The 26,351-nt window shown below is 43.7% G+C and overlaps 1 protein-coding gene across 4 annotated transcripts; it reads right to left on the reverse strand.

Annotated features, from left to right (window-relative positions):
* Nucleotides 1-3,622: 3,622 nt before the first annotated feature.
* On the reverse strand, nucleotides 3,623-26,351 carry LOC123996518 (cysteine protease ATG4B-like). Of its 4 annotated transcripts, none has more exons than XM_046299921.1 (14): nucleotides 26,296-26,350; nucleotides 25,436-25,537; nucleotides 23,092-23,163; nucleotides 22,881-22,979; nucleotides 21,763-21,864; nucleotides 21,219-21,291; nucleotides 19,911-19,990; nucleotides 11,018-11,220; nucleotides 10,757-10,835; nucleotides 9,399-9,544; nucleotides 6,486-6,542; nucleotides 5,035-5,131; nucleotides 4,821-4,928; nucleotides 3,623-4,599 (listed from the first exon to the last, which is right to left on the reverse strand). In XM_046299921.1, exons 1-14 carry the CDS (start codon nucleotides 26,303-26,305, stop codon nucleotides 4,532-4,534), a joined length of 1,296 nt encoding a protein of 431 aa, XP_046155877.1. In that variant the 5' UTR covers nucleotides 26,306-26,350; the 3' UTR covers nucleotides 3,623-4,531. The 4 variants fall into 4 exon arrangements, with proteins under 4 accessions (XP_046155877.1, XP_046155900.1, XP_046155892.1 ...); XM_046299944.1 differs by lacking the exon at nucleotides 26,296-26,350 and adding an exon at nucleotides 25,871-26,254; XM_046299936.1 differs by lacking the exon at nucleotides 4,821-4,928 and having other exon boundaries at nucleotides 26,296-26,351.

Here is a 26,351-nt window from a genome sequence, read left to right on the forward strand (position 1 = left end):
ACTAAGCGCAAACCAGATGGGATAGCGTATTGCTGCAGAATGCTGTGGTAGCCATGCTAGTTAAGTGTGTCTTGAATTCTAAATAAATCAGACAGTGTCACCAGCAAAGCACTCCCACACCATCACACCTCTTCCATGCTTCACGGTGGGAACCACACATGCTGAAGTCATCCGTTCACCTACTCTGCGTCTCACAAAGACACGGCGGTTGGAACAAAACATCTCACATTTGGATTCATCAGACCAAAGGACAGATTTCTACCAGGTCTAATGTTCATTGCTCATGGTTCTTGGCCCAAGCAAGCCTCTTCTTATTATTGGGATCCTTTAGTAGTGGTTTCTTTGCAGCAATTTGACCATGAAGGCTTGATTCACACGGTCTCCTCCGAACAGTTGATGTTGAGATGTGTCTGTTACTTGAACTCTGTGAAGCATTTATTTGGGCTGCAGTCTGAGGTGTAGTTAACTCTAATGAACGTATCCTCTGCAGCAGAGGTAACTCTGGGTCTTCCTTTCCTGTGGCGGTCCTCATGAGAACCAGTTTCATCATAGCGCTTGATGGTTTTTGCGACTGCACTTGAAGAAACTTTCAACGTTCTTGAAATTTGAAACGAATCGACTGACCTTCATATCTTAAAGTAATGATGGACTATCGTTTCTCTTTGCTTATTTGAGCTGTTTTTGCCATAATATGGACTTGGTCTTTTACCAAATAGGGCTATCTTCTGTATACAACCCCTACCGTGTCAAATTCCACAAATGAACGTTTAACAAGGCACACCCGTGATTTGAAACTCATGAATCTGGTTGAGAGAATGCCAAGAGGGTGCAAAGCTGTCGTCAAGGCAAAGGGTGGCTACTTTGAAGAATCTCAAAAAACACTTTTTTTTGGTTACTACATGATTCCATATGTGTTATTTCCTAGTTTTGATGTCTTCACTATTATTATACAATGTAGAAAATAGTAAAAATAAAGAAAAACCCTTGAATAAGTAGGTGTGTCCAAACCTTTTGACTGGTAGTGTACCTGGACCACCTATTGAGATGTGCCTTTTGTTAAGGAAATCTGCTCTAGAGGAGACCTGCATGGATGAATGGGCCAAAATACCAGCAACAGTGTGTGAAAACCTTGTGAAGACTTACAGAAAACGTTTGACCCCTGTCATTGCCAACAAAGGATTGAGGTAATCTTTTGTTATTGACCAAATACTTATTTTCCACCATAATTTGCAAATAAATTCATAAAAAAAACCTACAATGTGATTTTCCTGATTTTTGTTTCTCATTTTGTCTGTCATAGTTGAAGTGTAGCTATGATGAAAATTACAGGCCTCTCTCATCTTTTTAAGTGGGAGAACTTGCACAATTGGTGGCTGACTAAATACTTTTTTGCCCCACTGTATGTCATGACATCATCCCTTTAGTTTTCTAATGTTTCTCAAGCAAAGGGGGGAGAGGGGGTTGATGACATCACAAGGTCCCATCAGACCAACTCCTTGAATACTCTTCTCCTGCAAGTTTGCAGTTGTGTAAAAAAAAAAAAAGTTTACATTTTTGTACCCTTTAGTGTGTGTACTTTACTGTAGTTATACTTGGGATATCATTTTAACAGGAAAAGTTGTTTTTTTAAATACTGGAGGATATCTTTATCCCAATGAGATAGATCCAGCGCTAAGGTAAAGAGTCCAGTAACAACCAGCTGTTACAGTAGGTCTACCGGGTTTCAGTCTGGGCTGGTGTATGATGCCTGACGTGGGGCTACCGAAGCCAGACGTTCCTTCAGATCAACCCCTCCGAGGAGGAGGAGGCCAGCGGAGCCAGTTTGATATGACATGAGACCAGCGTTCCTTCAGATCAACCCCTCCGAGGAGGAGGCCAGCGGAGCCAGTTTGTTATGACATGAGACCAGCGTTCCTTCAGATCAACCCCTCCGAGGAGGAGGCCAGCGGAGCCAGTTTGTTATGACATGAGACCAGCGTTCCTTCAGATCAACCCCTCCGAGGAGGAGGAGGCCAGCGGAGCCAGTTTGTTATGACATGAGACCAGCGTTCCTTCAGATCAACCCCTCCGAGGAGGAGGCCAGCGGAGCCAGTTTGTTATGACATGAGACCAGCGTTCCTTCAGATCAACCCCTCCGAGGAGGAGGCCAGCGGAGCCAGTTTGTTATGACATGAGACCAGCGTTCCTTCAGATCAACCCCTCCGAGGAGGAGGAGGCCAGCGGAGCCAGTTTGTTATGACATGAGACCAGCGTTCCTTCAGATCAACCCCTCCGAGGAGGAGGCCAGCGGAGCCAGTTTGTTATGACATGAGACCAGCGTTCCTTCAGATCAACCCCTCCGAGGAGGAGGAGGAGGCCAGCGGAGCCAGTTTGATATGACATGAGACCAGCGTTCCTTCAGATCAACCCCTCCGAGGAGGAGGCCAGCGGAGCCAGTTTGTTATGACATGAGACCAGCGTTCCTTCAGATCAACCCCTCCGAGGAGGAGTGAGCAAAACGGGTAGGTACTATTGGAACTTGTCCAATAAGAAGCCCTCAAGTTTTGCTACAGTGTGTACTAATGAACACAGCCCTTGGTTTCCATCCACCATTCTTAAATCAACACAAGTAAAGGCTGAATTAAGTGCTCCTGTGGATAAGTTGATATCGATTAGTCATATTCTTGTCTTTCTTCTCCTAGGTGATTGATGCAGCCAAGGACATTGAAGATGTGCGCACAGACATTAACAACCACAGTGTAAACGCCATTACGGCATCAGAGAATGAGCTGTGGAAGTGGGATACCTGGGTAGTGTTCATTATGGCACACTGTAGCAAAATGTTTGCAACAGAAAAATAAAGTGTTTCTTATTGGACAAGTCCAGGTAATCCCTCCCTGTTGGGACCCCACAAGGGTGCGTTCTGAGCCCTCTCTTGTACTCCCTGTTCACATCACGGACAAACTGAATTGGTCCACCCACACAGACAGCGTCGTGAAGAAGGTGCAGCAGCGCCTCTTCAACCTCAGGAGGCTGAAAAAATGTGTCTTGTCACCAAAAACACTCACAAACTTCTACAGATGCACAATCAAGAGCATCCTGGCGGGCTGTATCACCGCCTGGACTTGAATATGAAGAGAGGTCAGAGAAGGGAAAGGACTTGAATATGAAGAGAGGTCAGAGAAGGGAAAGGACTTGAATATGAAGAGAGGTCAGAGAAGGAAAAGACTTGAATATGAAGAGAGGTCAGAGAAGGAAAAGGACTTGAATATGAAGAGAGGTCAGAGAAGGAAAAGGACTTGAATATGAAGAGAGGTCAGAGAAGGAAAAGACTTGAATATGAAGAGAGGTCAGAGAAGGAAAAGGACTTGAATATGAAGAGAGGTCAGAGAAGGAAAAGACTTGAATATGAAGAGAGGTCAGAGAAGGAAAAGGACTTGAATATGAAGAGAGGTCAGAGAAGGGAAAAGACTTGAATATGAAGAGAGGTCAGAGAAGGAAAAGGACTTGAATATGAAGAGAGGTCAGAGAAGGGAAAAGACTTGAATATGAAGAGGATATAGGTTGTACAATATCTAAGTGTGTATAAATCAACTATTTCGAATCCTTAACTCTCTAAAGAGCACAGCCCAAAACTACTAAATTACATGTCCAAGCTTTATCTTTTTAAATGATATTTTCATTAACACGGCCATTCATTTTGTCTTCATGTGTCGTTAGAGGAAATAAAATCATCTTTAAAATGAGCCAGTGTTTAGTACAGAGATAATTTTTAGATATAAAATGGTACTCTCAAGAAAACAAATTATAATACAAGCAAATCTACTTTGTCTGCAAAATTTCACTCAACCACATTTTGATTTACAATTTACATCAGTCAATACACGTGGACAGAGAGTCAACCAAGTTCCTAAAGACATCGTTGTGTGTTATGGTAATTCAGTTTAGGGGAGAGGGGGAGAAAGGCACCATATCACTTAAAGCACACGTGTTAAACTCATTCCACGGACGGCCGAGTGTCTGTTTTTTATTTTTCCACATCACCCTTGTAATTGATTTGATGAATTAAAAAGTTACTAATTTAGGTAAGGAACTCCCATCACCTATTTGTCTAGGTCTTAATTGAATATGGGGGAAAAAAGCTGCAGACACTCAGCCCTCCACACAATGAGTTTATCACCCCTGGCTTAAATGAAATATATAATGTGTTCAGACTTAAAATGGAGAACCAATGTGAAGATGCAAGTAGCACTGAATGTTTCCCGAGAGCTCCTGCTATCTGGTAACACCTCGCAGCAAGGAGTCTCCTCATTGGACACGGAGAGCACTACCTGGTACCACCTCGCAGCAAGGAGTCTCCTCATTGGACACGGAGAGCACCAGGTGACTGACCAGAAGACAACTGTTTGACACATCACTACACCATCGGTGCCAGACTGGGCTAGTGATGTCACCGGTCATCTCCTGTCCCCTATTGGCTTCCCTTCTGATACAGAGAAGAATCGTCGGGCGTTTCTGCCAGGACAGATGGTAACTGTATTCCTCCAGTTCATCACAGGGACAGGATCTCAAACTCTTCATCCTCAGAATCAAAGAAGCGCTCCGACCGGTCTGAGAAATCTAGAAGACGGGAGATGGGAAATTAAAATTTAGCAACGTTATCACATCAATGTCTTAAACACCCTGTATAATCTGTTGACACATCAAATCACATTATCTAGTCTTCAACATAATGTCCCGGATTCAGGATTCAAGCACACAAAAAAAGGTGTGTTGTAGACATTTAAAATGTAACTTCCACTTGAGCCGACGCCAGCAGTTTAAAAAAAATATTATTTTACCGTGAACGCGATCTCCGCGAACATCAGGGAAATTGCCTTTAAAAGGCGCTTTGTCGGTAGTGCAATGCGCTTGTCCACAACGCACCTCTGACTGAATCCCAGCCTCACCTGTAAAGAGAAGTAAATCACAATATCCCTTCCCCGACCCCCTCACAGGTCAAGAGGAAATCTCTTCCCTTGACAGGTCAAGTAGACAGCAGTGTTGGATATTTACCCGGAGTGAGGTTGAGCACGTCTACAGAGCAGGCGAAGTGAGATGGTTGACAGTCTACCAGCTCAAACATGGGCAGGCTTCCTCTAGTGTGGGACAACTGGGGGGGGCACAGGTTGGAGGGGGAAAGACAGGTCAGATAATACACTCAGCACCATAGGACCCAATACTCACAGGCCTGGCTAACTGAAACAAGGCAGAACTACCCCCTTTCTGTCGTTATATCTCCTATTAGCAGACTCCTTACGAACCCCCTAGTCTTCCTGGGATCCAGGGGAATAGGGACTAACACATCAGAAAATCAGTTGTGTCAATGTAACAGTATAGCTTCCGTCCCTCTTCTCGCCCCCTACCTGGGCTCGAACCAGGGACCCTCTGCACACATGGGTAACGATGCTTCGTGGGTGTCAGTTGTCTATCGCTCCACAAAAGCCACGGCCCTTGCAGAGCAAGGGGACCAACTACTTCAAGGCCTCAGAGCGAGTGACGTCACCCGATTGAAACGCTAACTACCTAGCCATTTCACATCGGTTACATCAAGGTGAATTCTTTTAAAAAAGGAAAGAGTCGCCCATTTTGAATGTTATATTGTTTTTTTAAATGCATCTCTTGAGTGATGTTCTATCGATTCCCAGGGTCCTTTCATGTTTATCTGAGCCATTGGCGTTTAAGCAGACAGAAACCCGGCCGGTATGATGTACCACTGTGATAAAAGTCTCTCTCACTACACCCGGAAGTTAATAGGAATATGACTTTTAGATTGCGAAAACGTCTATCACACATGTCAGATTACAATACTGGCCGATGTCATAACTCAGGAGAATGTTCTTTCGAATGAGAGCCGTTGATCAAATTTTTAGCAATATTGAAAGATTTGTAATGTTGTACTTTTTGTTGACAAAAATGTGTGCTAATGCTTGGGTTTTTGAGCTAGCGCCCAATAGATTCCATTTCACTCCTTGAAGGAGAGCGCTCTTTGTCCCAGAATCGGCCAGAATGCACTGTGCGGCCCATTGACGTAGCATGGGCAGCGTTTCACCATCTCCTCAAAAGTACAGGTCAGACTCCACTCTGAGACACATCGATCTGCAGGTTGAACACGGTGAGCTTGTAGACTAAATTGATTGGGCGGTTTTACAGTTAACTAGCTACTTCACATGCTGATATTTCCTTTGTGTAGCTAGCCAGACAGCCCATAGAGAGCATTGCATTGTGGGGTTTGTAGTCTACTTGAACGGCAACATATTTCCATGACGATTTTCCATGTTGCTACCAACATTATTATAACGCAAAAAAAATGACACATATTGTTCTCACATAGTATTATTTAACAATGCATATTAAATGAATGAGTGGCATTTTTCATAACATAGTATTATTTATTGAATTATATTAAATGAATGAGTGGTTTTGGGGAGGGTTTTTCCTTTAACCTCATAGGGAAAACAGCGTACCTGTCGGATACGCATACACCAGTCATCGAAGTCGTCCTCCGTTCGGCAGAAGAAACCCTGGTAAACAGCAGAAAACAAGACAACTGTAGGATTGTCTGCTTTACTGTGTTAAAACAATCTGTTAGGGCAAAAACTAAAAAACACATCTATCGATCTAGAATCACAAAATAACCAACTTAGAGGCATTTAGCCATTCAACTTCAAATAGTGGTCATCAGAATTAGCTTTTGCTAATGCTATCATTAGTATTTGTTAAGATTTCTCACCTCTTCCTGGGGTCCAAAAGGGGTTTAATTTATTATATATATACATATTTTTTTACCTCACAACACAACAGCCTACATTGTAAATAAAACATTACACCATACAAGATATATTGCTACTCTATTACAAATGTACAATATAAAATCCACAACACTACAGTGTCTAGAATGCTTGAGTTTGTGTCTCTTCACCTTCCGCGTTGTTCCGTGAGGTGTTACGTTTAAAGAATATATAATTTAAAACAGATTTTACTGCCCACTTGATGTGGAAGAGTTCTGTGTTGTCATCGTCATGTTGTCCTGTGCCCCCTCCCCCTTTTGCTCTATAGTAGGTAAAGAGCTTCATTGCCAAAAATCCCAAAGTATCCCTTTAAATGGGTTACCAGTATGTGGAAGACCCAATTAAAAGGGATCGAGTGCAGCGTCTGATGGCTCCTCATCACACCAATAAATACTCTATACATCTTCAACATAGGAATCCCTACAGAACCTCTTGTATGATCTCTTAGACACTACACAGCCTTTGGAACGTTGGGTTCTTCTAGATGTGGCTACTATACTGTGATCAATACATTCTATTGATTTGGATGCTGCTTTAGAGCAGATTTCTGCAGCATTAGTAAAGATGTGATCAATACATTCTATTGATTCGGATGCTGCTTTAGAGCAGATTTCTGCAGCATTAGTAAAGATGTGATCAATACATTCTATTGATTCGGATGCTGCTTTAGAGCAGATTTCTGCAGCATTAGTAAAGATGTGATCAATACATTCTATTGATTTCAATACATGGCTGATTTTATTCCTGTGTTGTTTGCTACCACCCTGGTAGGTTGACTGACAACCTGAACCAGGTTACAGGCACTAGTTACTGTTTGAAGCTTTTTTTCTTGAGTGGGCAGCTTGATGAAAACGAGTCAATATTTAGGTCACCCAGAAAATGGAGTTGTTCCTACAAGCTAAAGTATTTCTCCATCTTCTTTGACCTACATACCGTGGGGAGAACAAGTATTTGATACACTGCCGATTTAGCAGGTTTTCCTACTTACAACGCATGTAGAGGTCTGTAATTTTTATCATAGGTACACTTCAACTGTGAGAGACGGAATCTAAAACAAAAATCCAGAAAATCACATTGTATGATTTTTAATTAATTCATTTGCATTTTATTGCATGACATAAGTATTTGATCACCTACCAACCAGTAAGAATTCCGGCTCTCACAGACCTGTTAGTTATTCTTTAAGAAGCCCTCCTGTTCTCCACTCATTACCTGTATTAACTGCACCTGTTTGAACTCGTTACCTGTATAAGAGACCACACACTCAATCAAACAGACTCCAACCTCTCCACAATGACCAAGACCAGAGAGCTGTGTAAGGACATCAGGGATAAAATTGTAGACCTGCACAAGGCTGGGATGAGCTACAGGACAATAGGCAAGCAGCTTGGTGAGAAAGCAACAACTGTTGGCGCAATTATTATAAAATGGAAGAAGTTCAAGATGACGGTTAATCACCCTCGGTCTGGGGCTCCATGCGAGATCTCACCTCGTGGGGCATCAATGATCATGAGGAAGGTGAGGGATCAGCCCAGAACTACACGGCAGGACCTGGTCAATGACCTGAAGAGAGCTGGGACTACAGTCTCAAAGACACACTACACACTAACACACTACGCCGTCATGGATTAAAATCCTGCAGCGCACGCAAGGTCCCCCTGCTCAAGCCAGCGCAGGTCCAGGCCCGTCTGAAGTTTGCCAATGACCATCTGGATGATCCAGAGGAGGAATGCGAGAAAGTCATGTGGTCTGATGAGACAAAAATAGAGCTTTTTGGTCTAAACTCCACTCGCTGTGTTTGGAGGAAGAAGAAGGATGAGTACAACCCCAAGAACACCATCCCAACCGTGAAGCATGGAGGTGGAAACATCATTCTTTGGGGATGCTTTTCTGCAAAGGGGACAGGACGACTGCACCGTATTGAGGGGAGGATGGATGGGGCCATGTATCACGAAATCTTGGCCAACAACCTCCTTCCCTCAGTAAGAGCATTGAAGATGGGTCGTTGCTGGGTATTCCAACATGACAACGACCCGAAACACACAGCCTGGCAACTAAGGAGTGGCTCCGTAAGAAGCATCTCAAGGTCCTGGAGTGGCCAAGCCAGTCTCCAGACCTGAACCCAATAGAACATCTTTGGAGGGAGCTGAAAGTCCGTATTGCCCAGCGACAGCCCCGAAACCTGAAGGATCTGGAGAAGGTCTGTATGGAGGAGTGTGCCAAAATCCCTGCTGAAGTGTGTGCAAACCTGGTCAAGAACTACAGGAAACGTATGATCTCTGTAATTCCAAACAAAGGTTTCTGTACCAAATATTAAGTTCTGCTTTTCTGATGTATCAAATACTTATGTCATGCAATAAAATGCAAATTAATTATTTAAAAATCATACAATGTGATTTTCTGGATTTTTGTTTTAGATCCCGTCTCTCACAGTTGAAGTGTGCCTATGATAACAAATAGAGACCTCTACATGCTTTGTAAGTAGGAAAACCTGCAAAATCGGCAGTGTATCAAATACTTGTTCTGCCTCTGTACTTCTTTCCACTGCGATTCTTTGACCTACATAGGTTCTGCCTCTGTCCTTCTTACCACTGCGACGGAGGGGTCTATTTCACAGATGTGCATGCGGCACGGCGGATGCTGACAGTGGTAAGTGTCGTCGGGGACCTGGCTGTCCTCACAGGGCTCTACTGCAGGCTGGGTGGTGTGGGGGTCCAGGTAGATCAACTCCTCTCCTGGGGGGACATAGGATAGGGGCCATACAGTAAGGAGACCAGTCAGAGGTGTATTGGAATAACAGACACACGGAGTGTACAAAACATTAACATTCCATGACATAGACTGACCAGGTGAATCCAAGGTGAAAGCTATGATCCCGTATTGATGTCACTTCAATCAGTGTAGATGAAGGGGAGGAGACATGTAGATGAAGGGGAGGAGACGGGTTAAAGAAGGATTTTTAAGCCTCGAGACTATTGAGGCATGGATTGTGTCTGTGTGCCATTCAGAGGGTGAATGGGCAAGACAAAACATTTAAGTGCCTTCGGACGGGGTTATGGTAGTAGGTGACAGGCTCATTGGAGTCAACATGGGGCCAGCATCCCCGTGGAAAGCTTTCGACACCTTGTAGAGTCCATGCGCCGACAAATGAAGGCTGTTCTAAGGGGGAAAAGGGGGGATGGGAGGGGTGCAACTGAATATTAGGAAGGTGTTCCTAATGTTTAGTATACTCAGTGTGCACACTACCATTCAAATGTTTTGGGATCACTTAGAAATGTCCTTGTTTTTGAAAGAAAAATAGAAAGAGGAGCGGGAGGCCCCGGTGCACACCTGAGCAAGAGGACAAGTACACAATTAGAGTGTCTAGTTTGAGAAACAGATGCCTCACAAGTCCTCAACTGGCAACTTTATTAAATAGTACCCATAAAACACCAGTCTCAACGTCAACAGTGAACAGGTAACTCCGGGATGCTGGCCTTCTAGGCAGAGTTCCTCTGTCCAGTGTCTGTGTCTTTTTCTTTGCAACTCTGCCTAGAAGGCCAGCATCCCGGAGTTGCCTCTTCACTGTTGACGTTAAGACTGGTGTTTTGCGAGTACTATTTAACGAAGCTGCCAGTTGAGGACTTGTGAAGCGTCTGTTTCTCAAACTAGACACTCTAATGTACTTGTCCTCTGCTCAGTTGTGCACCGGGGCCTCCCACTCCACTTTCTATCCTGTGTTTGTCTTTCAAAAACAGGGACATTTCTAAGTGATCCCAAAACATTTGAACGGCAGTGTACATAGAATGTCTGGATATCAAAAAAAATATGTTCCGCAAATGACAAGACTGAACATTGTCTGTTTTTAGCCGAACGATTCAGAGACGCTGGTAAGCAAATGTGTTTTAAAGACTTTTTCAGAAGCAAATCATTTTTCTTCAGATGTAATGTTAGTGTACAGGACATACCAACATAGCCTATGAAGTAATGGGCACTGTTGGGTTTCCCTCCGATGACACCCAGGGACTGGGGCAGCTGAAAGCATTGCTGTTTAGAAGAGACACAGAAAGAGAGGTCATTTATAAAAAGAGGCACTTGAGGAAAAATAGGCAATGGCTGAGCCTCTAAATAATAGCAGGTGACGTTTTGCTCATTTAACAAAATCAAACTGCCATGTCAATTCAATGCAATTGTGTATTATTTTGGTATGATTGGCCACTCTGTCTCACCTTCAGGGTCTCGATGTAGGCCTTGTTGATGTCGCTCAGGCCCAGCCTGAGAGGGATGAGAAGGACCAGGGGCTTCCAGAGAGCCGTCTCCTCCTCAGCCAGGGCACAGGCCCCCTCCAGGCAGCCGTTATGCTTTGGCATCCACCCCAGGGGCTCTGCACACGCTGCTCCACCATAGTCCAGCCAGGGCATACACAACCGCTCTGGTGAGAAAAACAAGAATACATTTTGTGTAAATACACACACGCTCTGGGGAAGAGGAGAGGTCCAATATCATCATTAGTCATTAGCTCACTCGTCTCATAAATGGTCAATAGCCTGTTCCCATCTATAAGTATCATGAGTCTAGCTCACTCGTCTCATAAATGGTCAATAGCCTGTTCCCATCTATAATGATGATGGAGACTGGTCCATAGGTGATCCACAAGATCCCGTAGGGTTACCTGGACTGCACTGACAAAACAAACATAATAAATGGGATTGTGATAACGTTAAGAGTAACAGTTGATGCCCCAGTCTTTAACCACATGTTCTATACATAATAAATGGGATTGTGATAACGTTAAGAGTAACAGTTGATGCCCCAGTCTTTAACCACATGTTCTATACATAATAAATGGGATTGTGATAACGTTAAGAGTAACAGTTGATGCCCCAGTCTTTAACCACATGTTCTATAAATAATAAATGGGATTATGATAACGTTAAGAGTAACAGTTGATGCCCCAGTCTTTAACCACATGTTCTATACATTGATGAGGCATAGTGGTAATGATGAATGATAATGATAGTGGCAATGATACCGATCATGATAGTGGTAATGTTGAATGATAATGGTAATGATAGCGCTAACGATAATGGCAGCTGTAATGATGAATGATAATGGTAACGATAGTGGTAACGATGTACAATAATGGTAATGATGAATGATAACGATAATGGCAATGATGAATGATAACGGTATCGATAATGATAGCGGTAATGGTAACGATAGTGGTAACGATGTACAATAATGGTAATGATGAATGATAATGGTATCGATAATGATAGTGGTAATGATGAATGATAATGGTAACGATAGTGGTAACGATGTACAATAATGGTAATGATGAATGATAACGATAGAGTCAATGATGAATGATAACGGTAACGATAGTGGTAATGATGAATGGTAATGGTAATGATGAATGATAATGGTAACGATAGTGCTAATGATGAATGATAGTGGTAATGATCAACGATAATGGTAATGGTAGTGGTAACGAAGAATGACAACGGTAATGATAATGATAGCGGCAATGATAATGATAGCTGTAATGATGAATGATAATGGTAACGATAATGATAGTGGTAACGGTGAACTATAACGATAGTGGTAATGATGAACGATAATGGTAATGACAGTGGCAATGATGAATGATAACGGTAACGATAGTGGTAATGAATGATAGTGGTAATGATGAAGTACCCAGTGGTCTAGTAATAGTTTATTAGGTGAGGGAGCACTACAAAACACATGTAAAATGAGTCATCATTTCCTTAGTTTGTTCCTGACAGATGTATCCTATTGAATAGCCTATCATCATCTAGAACTGATATATCCTATTGAATAGCCTATCATCATATAGAACAGATGTATCCTATTGAATAGCCTATCATCATATAGAACAGATGTATCCTATTGAATAGCCTATCAATATAGAATATGCATCCTCCAATTGCAATGTCTTCCTATGCCCACACAGTCTCAAGAATGTGTTATATATTTTTTAAATACCCTCAAAACACCAATTCAGGCATACCTACAGTACCAGTCAAAGGTTTGGACACAAAATCAAATTATTATTGATCACATACACATATTTAGCAGATGTTATTGCGGGTGTAGTGAAATGCTTGAGTTTCTAGCTCCAACAGTGCAGTAGTATCTAACTAAATGCTTGTGTTTCTAGCTCCAACAGTAGTATCTGACTAAATGCTTGTGTTCCTAGCTCCAACAGTAGTATCTAACTAAATGCTTGTGTTTCTAGCTCCAACAGTAGTATCTGACTAAATGCTTGTGTTCCTAGCTCCAACAGTAGTATCTAACTAAATGCTTGTGTTTCTAGCTCCAACAGGGCAGTAATATCTAACTAAATGCTTGTGTTTCTAGCTCCAACAGTAGTATCTGACTAAATGCTTGTGTTTCTAGCTCCAACAGTAGTATCTAACTAAATGCTTGTGTTCCTAGCTCCAACAGTGCAGTAGTATCTAACTAAATGCTTGTGTTTCTAGCTCCAACAGTAGTATCTAACTAAATGCTTGTGTTTCTAGCTCCAACAGTAGTATCTAACTAAATGCTTGTGTTCCTAGCTCCAACAGTGCAGTAATATCTAACTAAATGCTTGTGTTTCTAGCTCCAACAGTGCAGTAATATCTAACTAAATGCTTGTGTTTCTAGCTCCAACAGTAGTAATATCTAACTAAATGCTTGTGATTCTAGCTCCAACAGTGCAGTAGTATCTAACTAAATGCTTGTGTTTCTAGCTCCAACAGTGCAGTAGTATCTAACTAAATGTTTGTGATTCTAGCTCCAACTGTGCAGTAGTATCTAACTAAATGCTTGTGTTTCTAGCTCCAAAAGGGCAGTAATATCTAACTAAATGCTTGTGTTTCTAGCTCCAACAGTGCAGTAATATCTAACTAAATGCTTGTGTTTCTAGCTCCAAAAGGGCAGTAATATCTAACTAAATGCTTGTGTTCCTAGCTCCAACTGTGCAGTAGTATCTAACTAAATGCTTGTGTTTCTAGCTCCAAAAGGGCAGTAATATCTAACTAAATGCTTGTGTTCCTAGCTCCAACAGTGCAGTAATATCTAACTAAATGCTTGCGTTTCTAGCTCCAACAGTGCAGTAGTATCTAACTTAATGCTTGTGTTCCTAGCTCCAACTGTGCAGTAATATCGAACTAAATGCTTGTGTTTCTAGCTCCAACAGTGCAGTAGTATCTAACTAAATGCTTGTGTTCCTAGCTCCAACAGTGCAGTAGTATCTAACTAAATGCTTGTGTTTCTAGCTCCAACAGTAGTATCTGACTAAATGCTTGTGTTTCTAGCTCCAACAGTACAGTAGTATCTAACTAAATGCTTGTGTTTCTAGCTCCAACAGTGCAGTAGTATCTAACTAAATGCTTGTGTTTCTAGCTCCAACAGTGCAGTAATATATATCTAAATGATTGTGTTCCTAGCTCCAACAGTGCAGTAGTATCTAACTAAATGCTTGTGTTTCTAGCTCCAACAGTGCAGTAATATCTAACTAAATGCTTGTGTTTCTAGCTCCAACAGTGCAGTAGTATCTAACTAAATGCTTGTGTTTCTAGCTCCAACAGTAGTATCTGACTAAATGCTTGTGTTTCTAGCTCCAACAGTGCAGTAGTATCTAACTAAATGCTTGTGTGTCTAGCTCCAACAGTGCAGTAATATCTAACTAAATGCTTGTGTTTCTAGCTCCAACAGTAGTATCTGACTAAATGCTTGTGTTCCTAGTGCCAACAGTGCAGTAATATCTAACTAAATGCTTGTGTTTCTAGCTCCAACAGTGCAGTAGTATCTAACTAAATGCTTGTGTTTCTAGCTCCAACAGGGCAGTAATATATAACTAAATGCTTGTGTTCCTAACTCCAACAGTGCAGTAGTATCTATCTAAATGCTTGTGTTCCTAGCTCCAACAGTACAGTAGTATCTATCTAAATGCTTGTGTTCCTAGCTCCAAAGTGCAGTAATATCTAACTAAATGCTGGTGTTTCTAGCTCCAACAGTGCAGTAATAATCTAACTAAATGCTTGTGTTTCTAGCTCCAACAGTAGTATCTAACTAAATGCTTGTGTTTCTAGCTCCAACAGGGCAGTAATATCTAACTAAATGCTTGTGTTTCTAGCTCCAACAGTGCAGTAGTATCTATCTAAATGCTTGTGTTCCTAGCTCCAACAGTACAGTAGTATCTATCTAAATGCTTGTGTTCCTAGCTCCAACAGTGCAGTAGTATCTATCTAAATGCTTGTGTTTCTAGCTCCAACAGTGCAGTAGTATCTAACTAAATGCTTGTGTTTCTAGCTCCAACAGTGCAGTAGTATCTAACTAAATGCTTGTGTTTCTAGCTCCAACAGTTCAGTAATATCTAACTAAATGCTTGTGTTTCTAGCTCCAACAGTGCAGTAGTATCTAACTAAATGCTTGTGTTTCTAGCTCCAACAGTGCAGTAGTATCTAACTAAATGCTTGTGTTTCTAGCTCCAACAGTGCAGTAGTATCTAACTAAATGCTGGTGTTTCTAGCTCCAACAGTGCAGTAGTATCTAACTAAATGCTTGTGTTTCTAGCTCCAACAGTGCAGTAGTATCTAACTAAATGCTTGTGTTTCTAGCTCCAACAGTGCAGTAGTATCTAACTAAATGCTGGTGTTTCTAGCTCCAACAGTGCAGTAGTATCTAACTAAATGCTTGTGTTTCTAGCTCCAACAGTGCAGTAATATCTAACTAAATGCTTGTGTTCCTAGCTCCAACAGTGCAGTAGTATCTATCTAAATGCTTGTGTTCCTAGCTCCAACAGTGCAGTAGTATCTATCTAAATGCTTGTGTTCCTAGCTCCAACAGTGCAGTAGTATCTAACTAAATGCTTGTGTTTCTACCTCCAACAGTGGAGTAATATCTAGCTAAATGCTTGTGTTTCTAGCTCCAACAGTGCAGTAATATCTAACTAAATGCTTGTGTTTCTAGCTCCAACAGTGGAGTATCTAACAATTCACAACAATACACACAAATCTAAAAGTAAAATAATGGAATTAAGAAATATATAAATATTAGGACAAGCAATGTCTGAGTGTCATTCAGTAAAATAGAGTAGAATAGAATACAGTATATACATATGAGTAAAGCAGGGGTGGCAGCGTAGCCTAGTGGTTAGAGTGTAGAGGCGGCAGGGTAGCCTAGTGGTTAGAGTGTAGAGGCGGCAGGGTAGCCTAGTGATTAGAGTGTAGAGGCGGCAGGGTAGCCTAGTGGTTAGAGTGTAGAGGCGGCATGGTAGCCTAGTGGTTAGAGTGTAGAGGCGGCAGGGTAGCCTAGTGGTTAGAGTGTAGAGGCGGCAGGGTAGTCTAGTGGTTAGAGTGTAGAGGCGGCATGGTAGCCTAGTGGTTAGAGTGTAGAGGCGGCAGGGTAGCCTAGTGGTTAGAGTGTAGAGGAGGCAGGGTAGCCTAGTGGTTAGAGTGTAGAGGAGGCAGTGTAGCCTAGTGGTTAGAGTGTTGAGGAGGCAGCGTAGCCTAGTGGTTAGAGTGTAGAGGAGGCAGGGTAGCCTAGTGGTTAGAGGAGGCAAGGTAGCCTAGTGGTTAGAGGAGGCAGGGTAGCCTAGTGGTTAGAGTGTTGAGGAGGCAGCGTAGCCTAGTGGTTAGAGTGTTGAGGAGGCAGCGTAGCCTAGTGGTTAGAGTGTAGAGGTGGCAGATAGCCTAGTGGTTAGAGTGTAGAGGTGGCAGGGTAGCCTAGTGGTTAGAGTGTAGAGGTGGCAGGGTAGCCTAGTGGTTAGAGTGTAGAGGAGGCAGCGTAGCCTAGTGGTTAGAGTGTTGAGGAGGCAGCGTAGCCTAGTGGTTAGAGTGTAGAGGAGGCAGGGTAGCCTAGTGGTTAGAGGAGGCAGGGTAGCCTAGTGGTTAGAGTGTTCAGGAGGCAGCGTAGCCTAGTGGTTAGAGTGTAGAGGTGGCAGGTAGCCTAGTGGTTAGAGTGTAGAGGTGGCAGGGTAGCCTAGTGGTTAGAGTGTAGAGGTGGCAGGGTAGCCTAGTGGTTAGAGTGTAGAGGAGGCAGCGTAGCCTAGTGGTTAGAGTGTAGAGGCGGCAGCGTAGCCTAGTGGTTAGAGTGTAGAGGAGGCAGCGTAGCCTAGTGGTTAGAGTGTAGAGGTGGCAGGTAGCCTAGTGGTTAGAGTGTAGAGGTGGCAGGGTAGCCTAGTGGTTAGAGTGTAGAGGGGTTAGGGTAGCCTAGTGATTAGAGTGTAGAGGAGGCAGCGTAGCCTAGTGGTTAGAGTGTAGAGGCGGCAGCGTAGCCTAGTGGTTAGAGTGTAGAGGCGGCAGCGTAGCCTAGTGGTTAGAGTGTTGAGGCGGCAGGGTAGCCTAGTGGTTAGAGTGTTGAGGCGGCAGCGTAGCCTAGTGGTTAGAGTGTAGAGGCGGCAGCGTAGCCTAGTGGTTAGAGTGTAGAGGAGGCAGCGTAGCCTAGTGGTTAGAGTGTAGAGGAGGCAGCGTAGCCTAGTGGTTAGAGTGTAGAGGAGGCAGGGTAGCCTAGTGGTTAGAGTGTAGAGGAGGCAGCGTAGCCTAGTGGTTAGAGTGTATAGGAGGCAGGGTAGCCTAGTGGTTAGAGGAGGCAGGGTAGCCTAGTGGTTAGAGTGTTGAGGAGGCAGCGTAGCCTAGTGGTTAGAGTGTAGAGGAGGCAGTGTAGCCTAGTGGTTAGAGTGTTGAGGAGGCAGCGTAGCCTAGTGGTTAGAGTGTAGAGGAGGCAGGGTAGCCTAGTGGTTAGAGGAGGCAGGGTAGCCTAGTGGTTAGAGTGTTCAGGAGGCAGCGTAGCCTAGTGGTTAGAGTGTAGAGGTGGCAGGTAGCCTAGTGGTTAGAGTGTAGAGGTGGCAGGGTAGCCTAGTGGTTAGAGTGTAGAGGTGGCAGGGTAGCCTAGTGGTTAGAGTGTAGAGGAGGCAGCGTAGCCTAGTGGTTAGAGTGTAGAGGCGGCAGCGTAGCCTAGTGGTTAGAGTGTAGAGGAGGCAGCGTAGCCTAGTGGTTAGAGTGTAGAGGTGGCAGGTAGCCTAGTGGTTAGAGTGTAGAGGTGGCAGGGTAGCCTAGTGGTTAGAGTGTAGAGGGGTTAGGGTAGCCTAGTGATTAGAGTGTAGAGGAGGCAGCGTAGCCTAGTGGTTAGAGTGTAGAGGTGGCAGGTAGCCTAGTGGTTAGAGTGTAGAGGCGGCAGCGTAGCCTAGTGGTTAGAGTGTAGAGGCGGCAGCGTAGCCTAGTGGTTAGAGTGTTGAGGCGGCAGGGTAGCCTAGTGGTTAGAGTGTTGAGGCGGCAGCGTAGCCTAGTGGTTAGAGTGTAGAGGCGGCAGCGTAGCCTAGTGGTTAGAGTGTAGAGGAGGCAGCGTAGCCTAGTGGTTAGAGTGTAGAGGAGGCAGCGTAGCCTAGTGGTTAGAGTGTAGAGGAGGCAGGGTAGCCTAGTGGTTAGAGTGTAGAGGAGGCAGCGTAGCCTAGTGGTTAGAGTGTATAGGAGGCAGGGTAGCCTAGTGGTTAGAGGAGGCAGGGTAGCCTAGTGGTTAGAGTGTTGAGGAGGCAGCGTAGCCTAGTGGTTAGAGTGTAGAGGTGGCAGGTAGCCTAGTGGTTAGAGTGTAGAGGTGGCAGGGTAGCCTAGTGGTTAGAGTGTAGAGGGGTTAGGGTAGCCTAGTGATTAGAGTGTAGAGGAGGCAGCGTAGCCTAGTGGTTAGAGTGTAGAGGCGGCAGCGTAGCCTAGTGGTTAGAGTGTAGAGGAGGCAGTGTAGCCTAGTGGTTAGAGTGTTGAGGAGGCAGCGTAGCCTAGTGGTTAGAGTGTAGAGGAGGCAGGGTAGCCTAGTGGTTAGAGGAGGCAGGGTAGCCTAGTGGTTAGAGTGTTCAGGAGGCAGCGTAGCCTAGTGGTTAGAGTGTAGAGGTGGCAGGGTAGCCTAGTGGTTAGAGTGTAGAGGTGGCAGGGTAGCCTAGTGGTTAGAGTGTAGAGGAGGCAGTGTAGCCTAGTGGTTAGAGTGTAGAGGAGGCAGCGTAGCCTAGTGATTAGAGTGTAGAGGAGGCAGCGTAGCCTAGTGGTTAGAGTGTAGAGGTGGCAGGGTAGCCTAGTGGTTAGAGTGTAGAGGAGGCAGGGTAGCCTAGTGGTTAGAGGAGGCAGGGTAGCCTAGTGGTTAGAGTGTTGAGGAGGCAGCGTAGCCTAGTGGTTAGAGTGTAGAGGTGGCAGGGTAGCCTAGTGGTTAGAGTGTAGAGGTGGCAGGGTAGCCTAGTGGTTAGAGTGTAGAGGAGGCAGCGTAGCCTAGTGGTTAGAGTGTAGAGGAGGCAGCGTAGCCTAGTGGTTAGAGTGTAGAGGAGGCAGCGTAGCCTAGTGGTTAGAGTGTAGAGGTGGCAGGTAGCCTAGTGGTTAGAGTGTAGAGGCGGCAGGGTAGCCTAGTGGTTAGAGTGTAGAGGAGGCAGGGTAGTCTAGTGGTTAGAGTGTAGAGGCGGCAGGGTAGCCTAGTGGTTAGAGTGTAGAGGTGGCAGGGTAGCCTAGTGGTTAGAGTGTAGAGGAGGCAGGGTAGCCTAGTGGTTAGAGTGTAGAGGAGGCAGCGTAGCCTAGTGGTTAGAGTATAGAGGAGGCAGCGTAGCCTAGTGGTTAGAGTGTAGAGGAGGCAGGGTAGCCTAGTGGTTTGAGCGTTGGACTAGTAACCGAAAGATTGCAAGATTGAATCTCCGAGCTGACAAGTAACAAATCTGTGCTTCTGCCCCTCTACACTCTAACCACTGTTCCTAGGCCGTCATTGAAAATAAGATATGACTTGCCTAGTTAAATAAAGGTCAAATAAAAATGAGTAAAGCAGTATGTAAACATTAAAAGTAACTAGAATATTTTAAATATTTTTTACACTTAAATATTTTGTTTTGCCCATTCACCCTCTGAATGGCACACAGACACAATCCATTTCTCAACTGTCTCAAGGCTTAAACATCCTTCTTTAACCCGTCTCCTCCCCTTCATCTACACAGATTGAAGTGGATTGATCAAGAGACATCAATAAGGGATCATATCTTTCACCGGGTCAGTCTGTGTCATGGAATGTTTTTTACACTCAGAGAATGTTCTATACGTTGATATGCACAGTGGTAATGGATGAAGTATCATGACCGTGTTCACTACTCACTGATCTCCTCCATCACCACGGTGTTGTCCATAGCAACATGTACCGCCAGACGACTCCACGAGTCAAACACAGTTAGTTTCCTGAGGGCAAGACGGACATTATTCAACACAGTCAGTTTCCTGAGGGCAAGACGGAAAATATTCAACACAGTCAGTTTCCTGAGGGCAAGACGGACAATATTCAACACAGTCAGTTTCCTGAGGGCAAGACGGACAATATTCAACACAGTCAGTTTCCTGAGGGCAAGACAGACAATATTCAACACAGTCAGTTTCCTGAGGGCAAGACAGACAATATTCAACACAGTTTTCTTAGGGCAAGACGGACAATATTCAACACAGTTAGTTTTTAGATGATGACCATAAACACTTAGGGCCTGATTTCCTGACATGGGTTAAGACAGGTCCTGAACTAATTCTTCATTGAGCATGATTTTATTTTTCATCCAGGACTAGTCTTAAAATCAGGCTAAAAGTGTACAGTCATAATCTAGTAACTAGATGATCATCTAGAGATACCCTCCTGTAGGTTTTAACTCCAACCAGGAGGATATCTCTCCAGGAACAGGGTTGGAGTTAAAACCTACAGGAGGGTTTCTCTCCAGGAACAGGGTTGGAGTTAAAAACCTACAGGAGGGTCTCTCTCCAGGAACAGGGTTAGAGTTAAAAACCTACAGGAGGGTATCTCTCCAGGAACAGGGTTGGAGTTAAAAACCTACAGGAGGGTATCTCTCCAGGAACAGGGTTGGAGTTAAAAACCTACAGGAGGGTATCTCTCCAGGAACAGGGTTGGAGTTAAAACCTACAGGAGGGTATCTCTCCAGGAACAGGGTTGGAGTTAAAACCTGCAGGAGGGTATCTCTCCAGGAACAGGGTTGGAGTTAAAACCTACAGGAGGGTCTCTCTCCAGGAACAGGGTTGGAGTTAAAAACCTACAGGAGGGTCTCTCTCCAGGAACAGGGTTGGAGTTAAAACCTACAGGAGGTATCTCTCCAGGAACAGGGTTGGAGTTAAAACCTACAGGAGGGTATCTCCAGGAACAGGGTTGGAGTTAAAACCTACAGGAGGGTCTCTCTCCAGGAACAGGGTTGGAGTTAAAAACCTACAGGAGGGTATCTCTCCAGGAACAGGGGTGGAGTTAAAACCTAGAGGAGGGTCTCTCTCCAGGAACAGGGGTGGAGTTAAAACCTACAGGAGGGTCTCTCTCCAGGAACAGGGTTGGAGTTAAAACCTACAGGAGGGTATCTCTCCAGGATCAGGGTTGGAGAGCCCTGATCTAGAGACTAATTGAGGAGATCACTGTACTTACTTCAGTACCTGTGCCACTGTGTTCGGTCCGTACCACTGGCCTATAGACTTCCCCTCCCCGACTCCCATCTGGGCTGTAGTACACAGACAACTGATGTTAGTGTCATCCTAATAATGATGTCATCTGGGCTGCAGTACACAGACAACTGATGTTAGTGTCATCATAATAATGATGTCATCTGGGCTGTAGTACACAGACAACTGATGTTAGTGCCATCCTAATAATGATGTCATCTGGGCTGTAGTACACAGACAACTGATGTTAGTTGATAAAGACAAAGATGATGTTATACCAATAAAGACAAAGATGACGTTATACCAATAAAGATGAAGATGACCGACTTGTTCTGTGACTATATTTGTCATATTGTAGTAGGTGGTGAGAAACACACTATTATTGTAAGAAATACCACCCATCCATTTCTAAATATAAAGTATGACTGAATCAGTGCATCATTGTTATGAGATTACAAATCAAAGGAAAATTATTTTCCAAGAAACAAATAAAGTAGTTTAAATTGAATTAAGTACAAGTTAGTATTCACCAATTTGATGTAAAGAATAGTAGCTGTCTTTCTTGTCAAGGAAGGCGTTGAGGATACTGATGTACTGTCCTCTCTGAGGCTGGCCTCTCACCCATCTCCAGTCTGCTTAACAAAAACACCATTATCATTTGCTGTGTGAAACAACTGCTCTATTGAACAGAGTACTCTAGTACAGCGCAATAGGAGATCTGTACCACACAGTGACAGAGATAATTCAGGGGGGAGGGGGGACAAATACATCTTGAATAATAGAAGCTAACGTTGAAGGGGGTAATAGAAGATAACGTTGAAGGGGGGTAATAGAAGCTAACGTTGAGAGGGGATAATAGAAGCTAACGTTGAGGGGGATAATAGAAGCTAACGTTGAAGGGGGGATAATAGAAGCTAACGTTGAAAGGGGGGATAATAGAAGCTAACGTTAAGGGGGATAATAGAAGCTAACGTTCAGGGGGATAATAGAAGCTAACGTTGAGGGGGATAATAGAAGCTAACGTTGAGGGGGATAATAGAAGCTAACGTTGAGGGGGATAATAGAAGCTAACGTTGAGGGGGATAATAGAAGCTAACGTTGAGGGGGATAATAGAAGCTAACGTTGAGGGGGATTAATAGAAGCTAACGTTGAGGGGGGATAATAGAAGCTAACGTTGAGGGGGGATAATAGAAGCTAACGTTGAGGGGGGATTAATAGAAGCTAACGTTGAGGGGGATAATAGAAGCTAACGTTGAGGGGGATAATAGAAGCTAACGTTGAGGGGGGTAATAGAAGCTAACGTTGAGGGGGTGATAATAGAAGCTAACGTTGAGGGGGGATAATAGAAGCTAACGTTGAGGGGGATAATAGAAGCTAACGTTGAGGGGGGATAATAGAAGCTAACGTTGAGGGGGATAATAGAAGCTAACGTTGAGGGGGGATAATAGAAGCTAACGTTGATGGGGGATAATAGAAGCTAACGTTGAGGGGGGGATAATAGAAGCTAACGTTGAAGGGGGATAATAGAAGCTAACATTGAAGGGGGGGGATAATAGAAGCTAACGTTGAAGGATACGCGTAATACCACTAGCTGTATTCTTCAGGGAGCAGAAGACGCGAAAGAATTAGTAAAGCAGTCATCCTTACCTCGGCCTAGATGCCTGCAGACCAGGGCCTCGCCTAGGATCATCTGTCCACATCGCAGCATGCAGCCCCAGCCTGTGTCGGACGTTGGCCCTGTCCCTCCTGGAACACATTGAAACAATATGCACCTGATAGGCTAATCTTATTGGCGTATACAATCAAAAATTACCTTGGTTTACTCTGTGGCTAGCTACAGAAGGATTGGGCTACTCACCAATGGGCGGGAAGTTTTTTCTGTAGGTGAACCATAGTCGTGAAGTGACATCTGAAAGAATGTCATCCTTTTCTGGATAAAACAAAAGACAATGAGTTAGCTAAAGAAGTATGACTTCTGTTATAGCCTGGTTGCCCGTCTCTATTCAGCTATTCCTCGGCACTCGTGTCATGTGCCAAAGAGACTGGCCTTTCGGGAAAACCATCAAATTAACATTCTATCATTATGGAACTCCAGAATATTAGACGATTTGATTTGATAACCCTCACAGCTATCATTCAATCACAATGTTTATGCAAATTAGACAGATAGGGAAACATTCTAACTTAATTCATGAATTTGATAGGAAAACATTCTGACTTAATTCATGAATTTGATAGGAAAACATTCTGACTTAGTTCATGAATTTGATAGGAAAACATTCTGACTTAGTTCATGAATTTGATAGGAAAATATTCTAACATTGGGCATTCTGAGATACAGTGATGAGATCCTGAGGCCCATTCTCTTGCCATTCATCCTCCGCCATCACCTCATGTTTCAGCATGATAATGCACAGCCCCATGTCGCAAGGATCTGTACACAATTCCTGGAAGCTGAAAATGTCTCAGTTCTTCCATGGCCTGTATACTCAGACATGTCACTCATTGAGAATGCTTGGGATGCTCTGGATCGACGTGCACGACAGCGTGTTCCAGTTCCCGCCAATATCCAGCAACTTTGCACAGCCGTTGGAGAGGAGTGGGGACAACATTCCACAAGCCACAATCAACAATCTGATCAACTCTATGAGAAGGAGACGTGTTGTGCTGCATGAAGCAAATGGTGGTCACACCAGATACTGACTGGTTTTCTGATCCATGACCCTACCATTTTCTAAGGTATCTGTGACCAACAGATGTATATCTGTATTCCCTTTCATGTGAAATCAATAGACTGGAGCCTAACTAATTTATTTCAATTGACTGATTTCCTTAGATGAACTATAACTCAGTAAAATCTTTGAAATTGCATGTTATGTTTATATTTTTTGTTCAGAATATGTTGTCACTTCTGGCACATGCATTGGGCTAGGCTACTGGTTCAATAGCTATAAGAGGCATAGAGAGAGGATGGAAGAGAGAGCTAAATGGAGAGGCATGGCTGGTCAAAGGAACAGTGAATACAGAGATGTGTAAGTCAGAAGTTAAATCCCCCCCCACCTCAAAACAGCCTCAATTCATCATGGCATCTACAAGTTGTGAAAAGTGTTCCACAAGGATGCTGGTCCATGTTGACTCCAATGTTTCCCACAGTTGTGTCAAGTTGGCTGGATGTCCTTTGGGTGGTGGACCATTCTTGATACACACAGGAAACTATTGAGTGTGAAAAAACACAGCAGCATTGCAGTTCTTGACACAAACTGGTGCACCTGGCACCTACTACCGTACCCCGTTCAAAGGCTCTTAAGTTTTTTGTCTTGCCCATTCACCCTCTGAATGGCACACATACACAATCCATGTCTCAATTGTCTATAGTCTTAAAAATCCTTCATCCTCCCCTGTCTCCTCCCCTTCACCTGGTCAGTCTATGTCATGGAAAGATCAGGTGTTCTTAATGTTTTGTACACTCAGTGTAAATTAGGCCTGGCTTACAACATTGAGTTTACAACCACCACCTGTGCTATGCAAGCCATATATTTGTCAGTTTAATTAAAATGATCAATAATAAATGTTTTTAAAAGTACAGTGCCTAGGCATATTTAATGAAACCCTGGCTTGTTGACGTAGGCAAATCCCAGATTCCCCAACTGAGCTCAAGTTTTGGAAATTGCAAGTTCACTTTCTCCTCCATAAAGACACAAGTGCCAGTGGCTCACATCAGCAGGATGGGGAGCCTCTTTCATTAGGAGGTACATCTACCGTGGACAGCTAAAATAATAACGATGATCCCATTACGTTCATTTTAAACATTAGGCCCATGGGGACACCATACATTTGACAGCCAAGCACAAGTGATCAGTGTAGCCTTTACAATCGTCTAGACATGTTGAAATATCTTCACGCCTAGAATAAAAACCATTAAACTGCATATTGAACCTTGAGATGAAAGGACAGTCTCTTTAGCAAATGACCAGAGTGGAATGTTAGCTTTAAAAAAGACTGGTTCTCAGATTAGCATTTTGCTGGGGGCAGTATGCCTTTATGTACCATCTGTGTAGATAGATCTGTGTGTTTATTCTATACTTCTGCATTTACATTATGACTAATGGAATCATTCCATATTTCACAGTAACTTGACGAGGACACAAGAAGAACACACAACATTTACACCACCTCGCTGATCTGATGATGTATCCAATTACCTGTGAGTGCGTTGAACTCTTTCCCCAAGATCCACACTGGCTCTGAGGTCTCTGGAAAATCTTCAAACTCTCCAAAGCCAAGTGTGTCGTACGTGAGAGTAGCTGAAATATAGAAGTACATTTGATTCAGAACACCTTGCTACATAGCGTACACGACACACACACACACACACACACACACACACACACACACACACACACACACACACACACACACACACACACACACACACACACACACACACACACACACACACACACACACACACACACACACACACACCCCTAATTGAACAAGGGAACATTCATGATCAGATGTTGTCGTCTTCATACAAAATGACCACTGTGACTGTTGATTGTATATTGATTTAAGCAACATTAGGACTATTAACTATGGTCCAAGCACTTTCAAAATGGCAAAACAGACTCACTCACTGCAGTTTGACAGCTGAACTAGCTGGCCCGGCTTGCGACAGAGAATGACATTGCAAATACATTTATTTGGCTTGTTAGCTATGTGACACTGAACAATCCGGTTCGTTTATATTGGACCTGGTTCTGCTCGCCTACTGGATGTTTTCAGCCCAAAATACACCGAGTGCTTGTTTAATTAACTAGACTAATAATAGTTTCGGCTGTCTGTCTGGATGGGTTGATTGCAATGACTGGTTGATAGCTTAACGTTAACTGGCTAGCTAGCTACTGACTACTCTTTATTCACATTCAACATATATGTAACATTTAAACCTCAAACTGATGTACAAATTGAAATCCTGTACGAAATATAGTAATTTTACAAGTGGCTTGCTTTTGTTCAGACGCTGGCTAGATCCTTGATTTTCTTGAAAAAGACTTCCTACCTGCATCCATCCCGACATAATGTGTTGTTGATCTGTCCAAACAGGAGGAAACATCA

The sequence above is a fragment of the Oncorhynchus gorbuscha genome, linkage group LG02, assembly GCF_021184085.1.
Source record: "Oncorhynchus gorbuscha isolate QuinsamMale2020 ecotype Even-year linkage group LG02, OgorEven_v1.0, whole genome shotgun sequence".
In the NCBI taxonomy this organism is placed as follows: Eukaryota; Metazoa; Chordata; class Actinopteri; order Salmoniformes; family Salmonidae; genus Oncorhynchus; species Oncorhynchus gorbuscha.

Excerpts from the sequence above, each read along its gene's own strand:
- LOC123996518 (XM_046299921.1), bottom strand. Across the intron at positions 10,836-11,017 it reads CCTACATCGAGACCCTGAAG|CAATGCTTTCAGCTGCCCCA; the intron begins GTGAGACAGAGT and ends TCTTCTAAACAG. Across the intron at positions 9,545-10,756 it reads TTACTTCATAGGCTATGTTG|GAGAGGAGTTGATCTACCTG; the intron begins GTATGTCCTGTA and ends ATGTCCCCCCAG.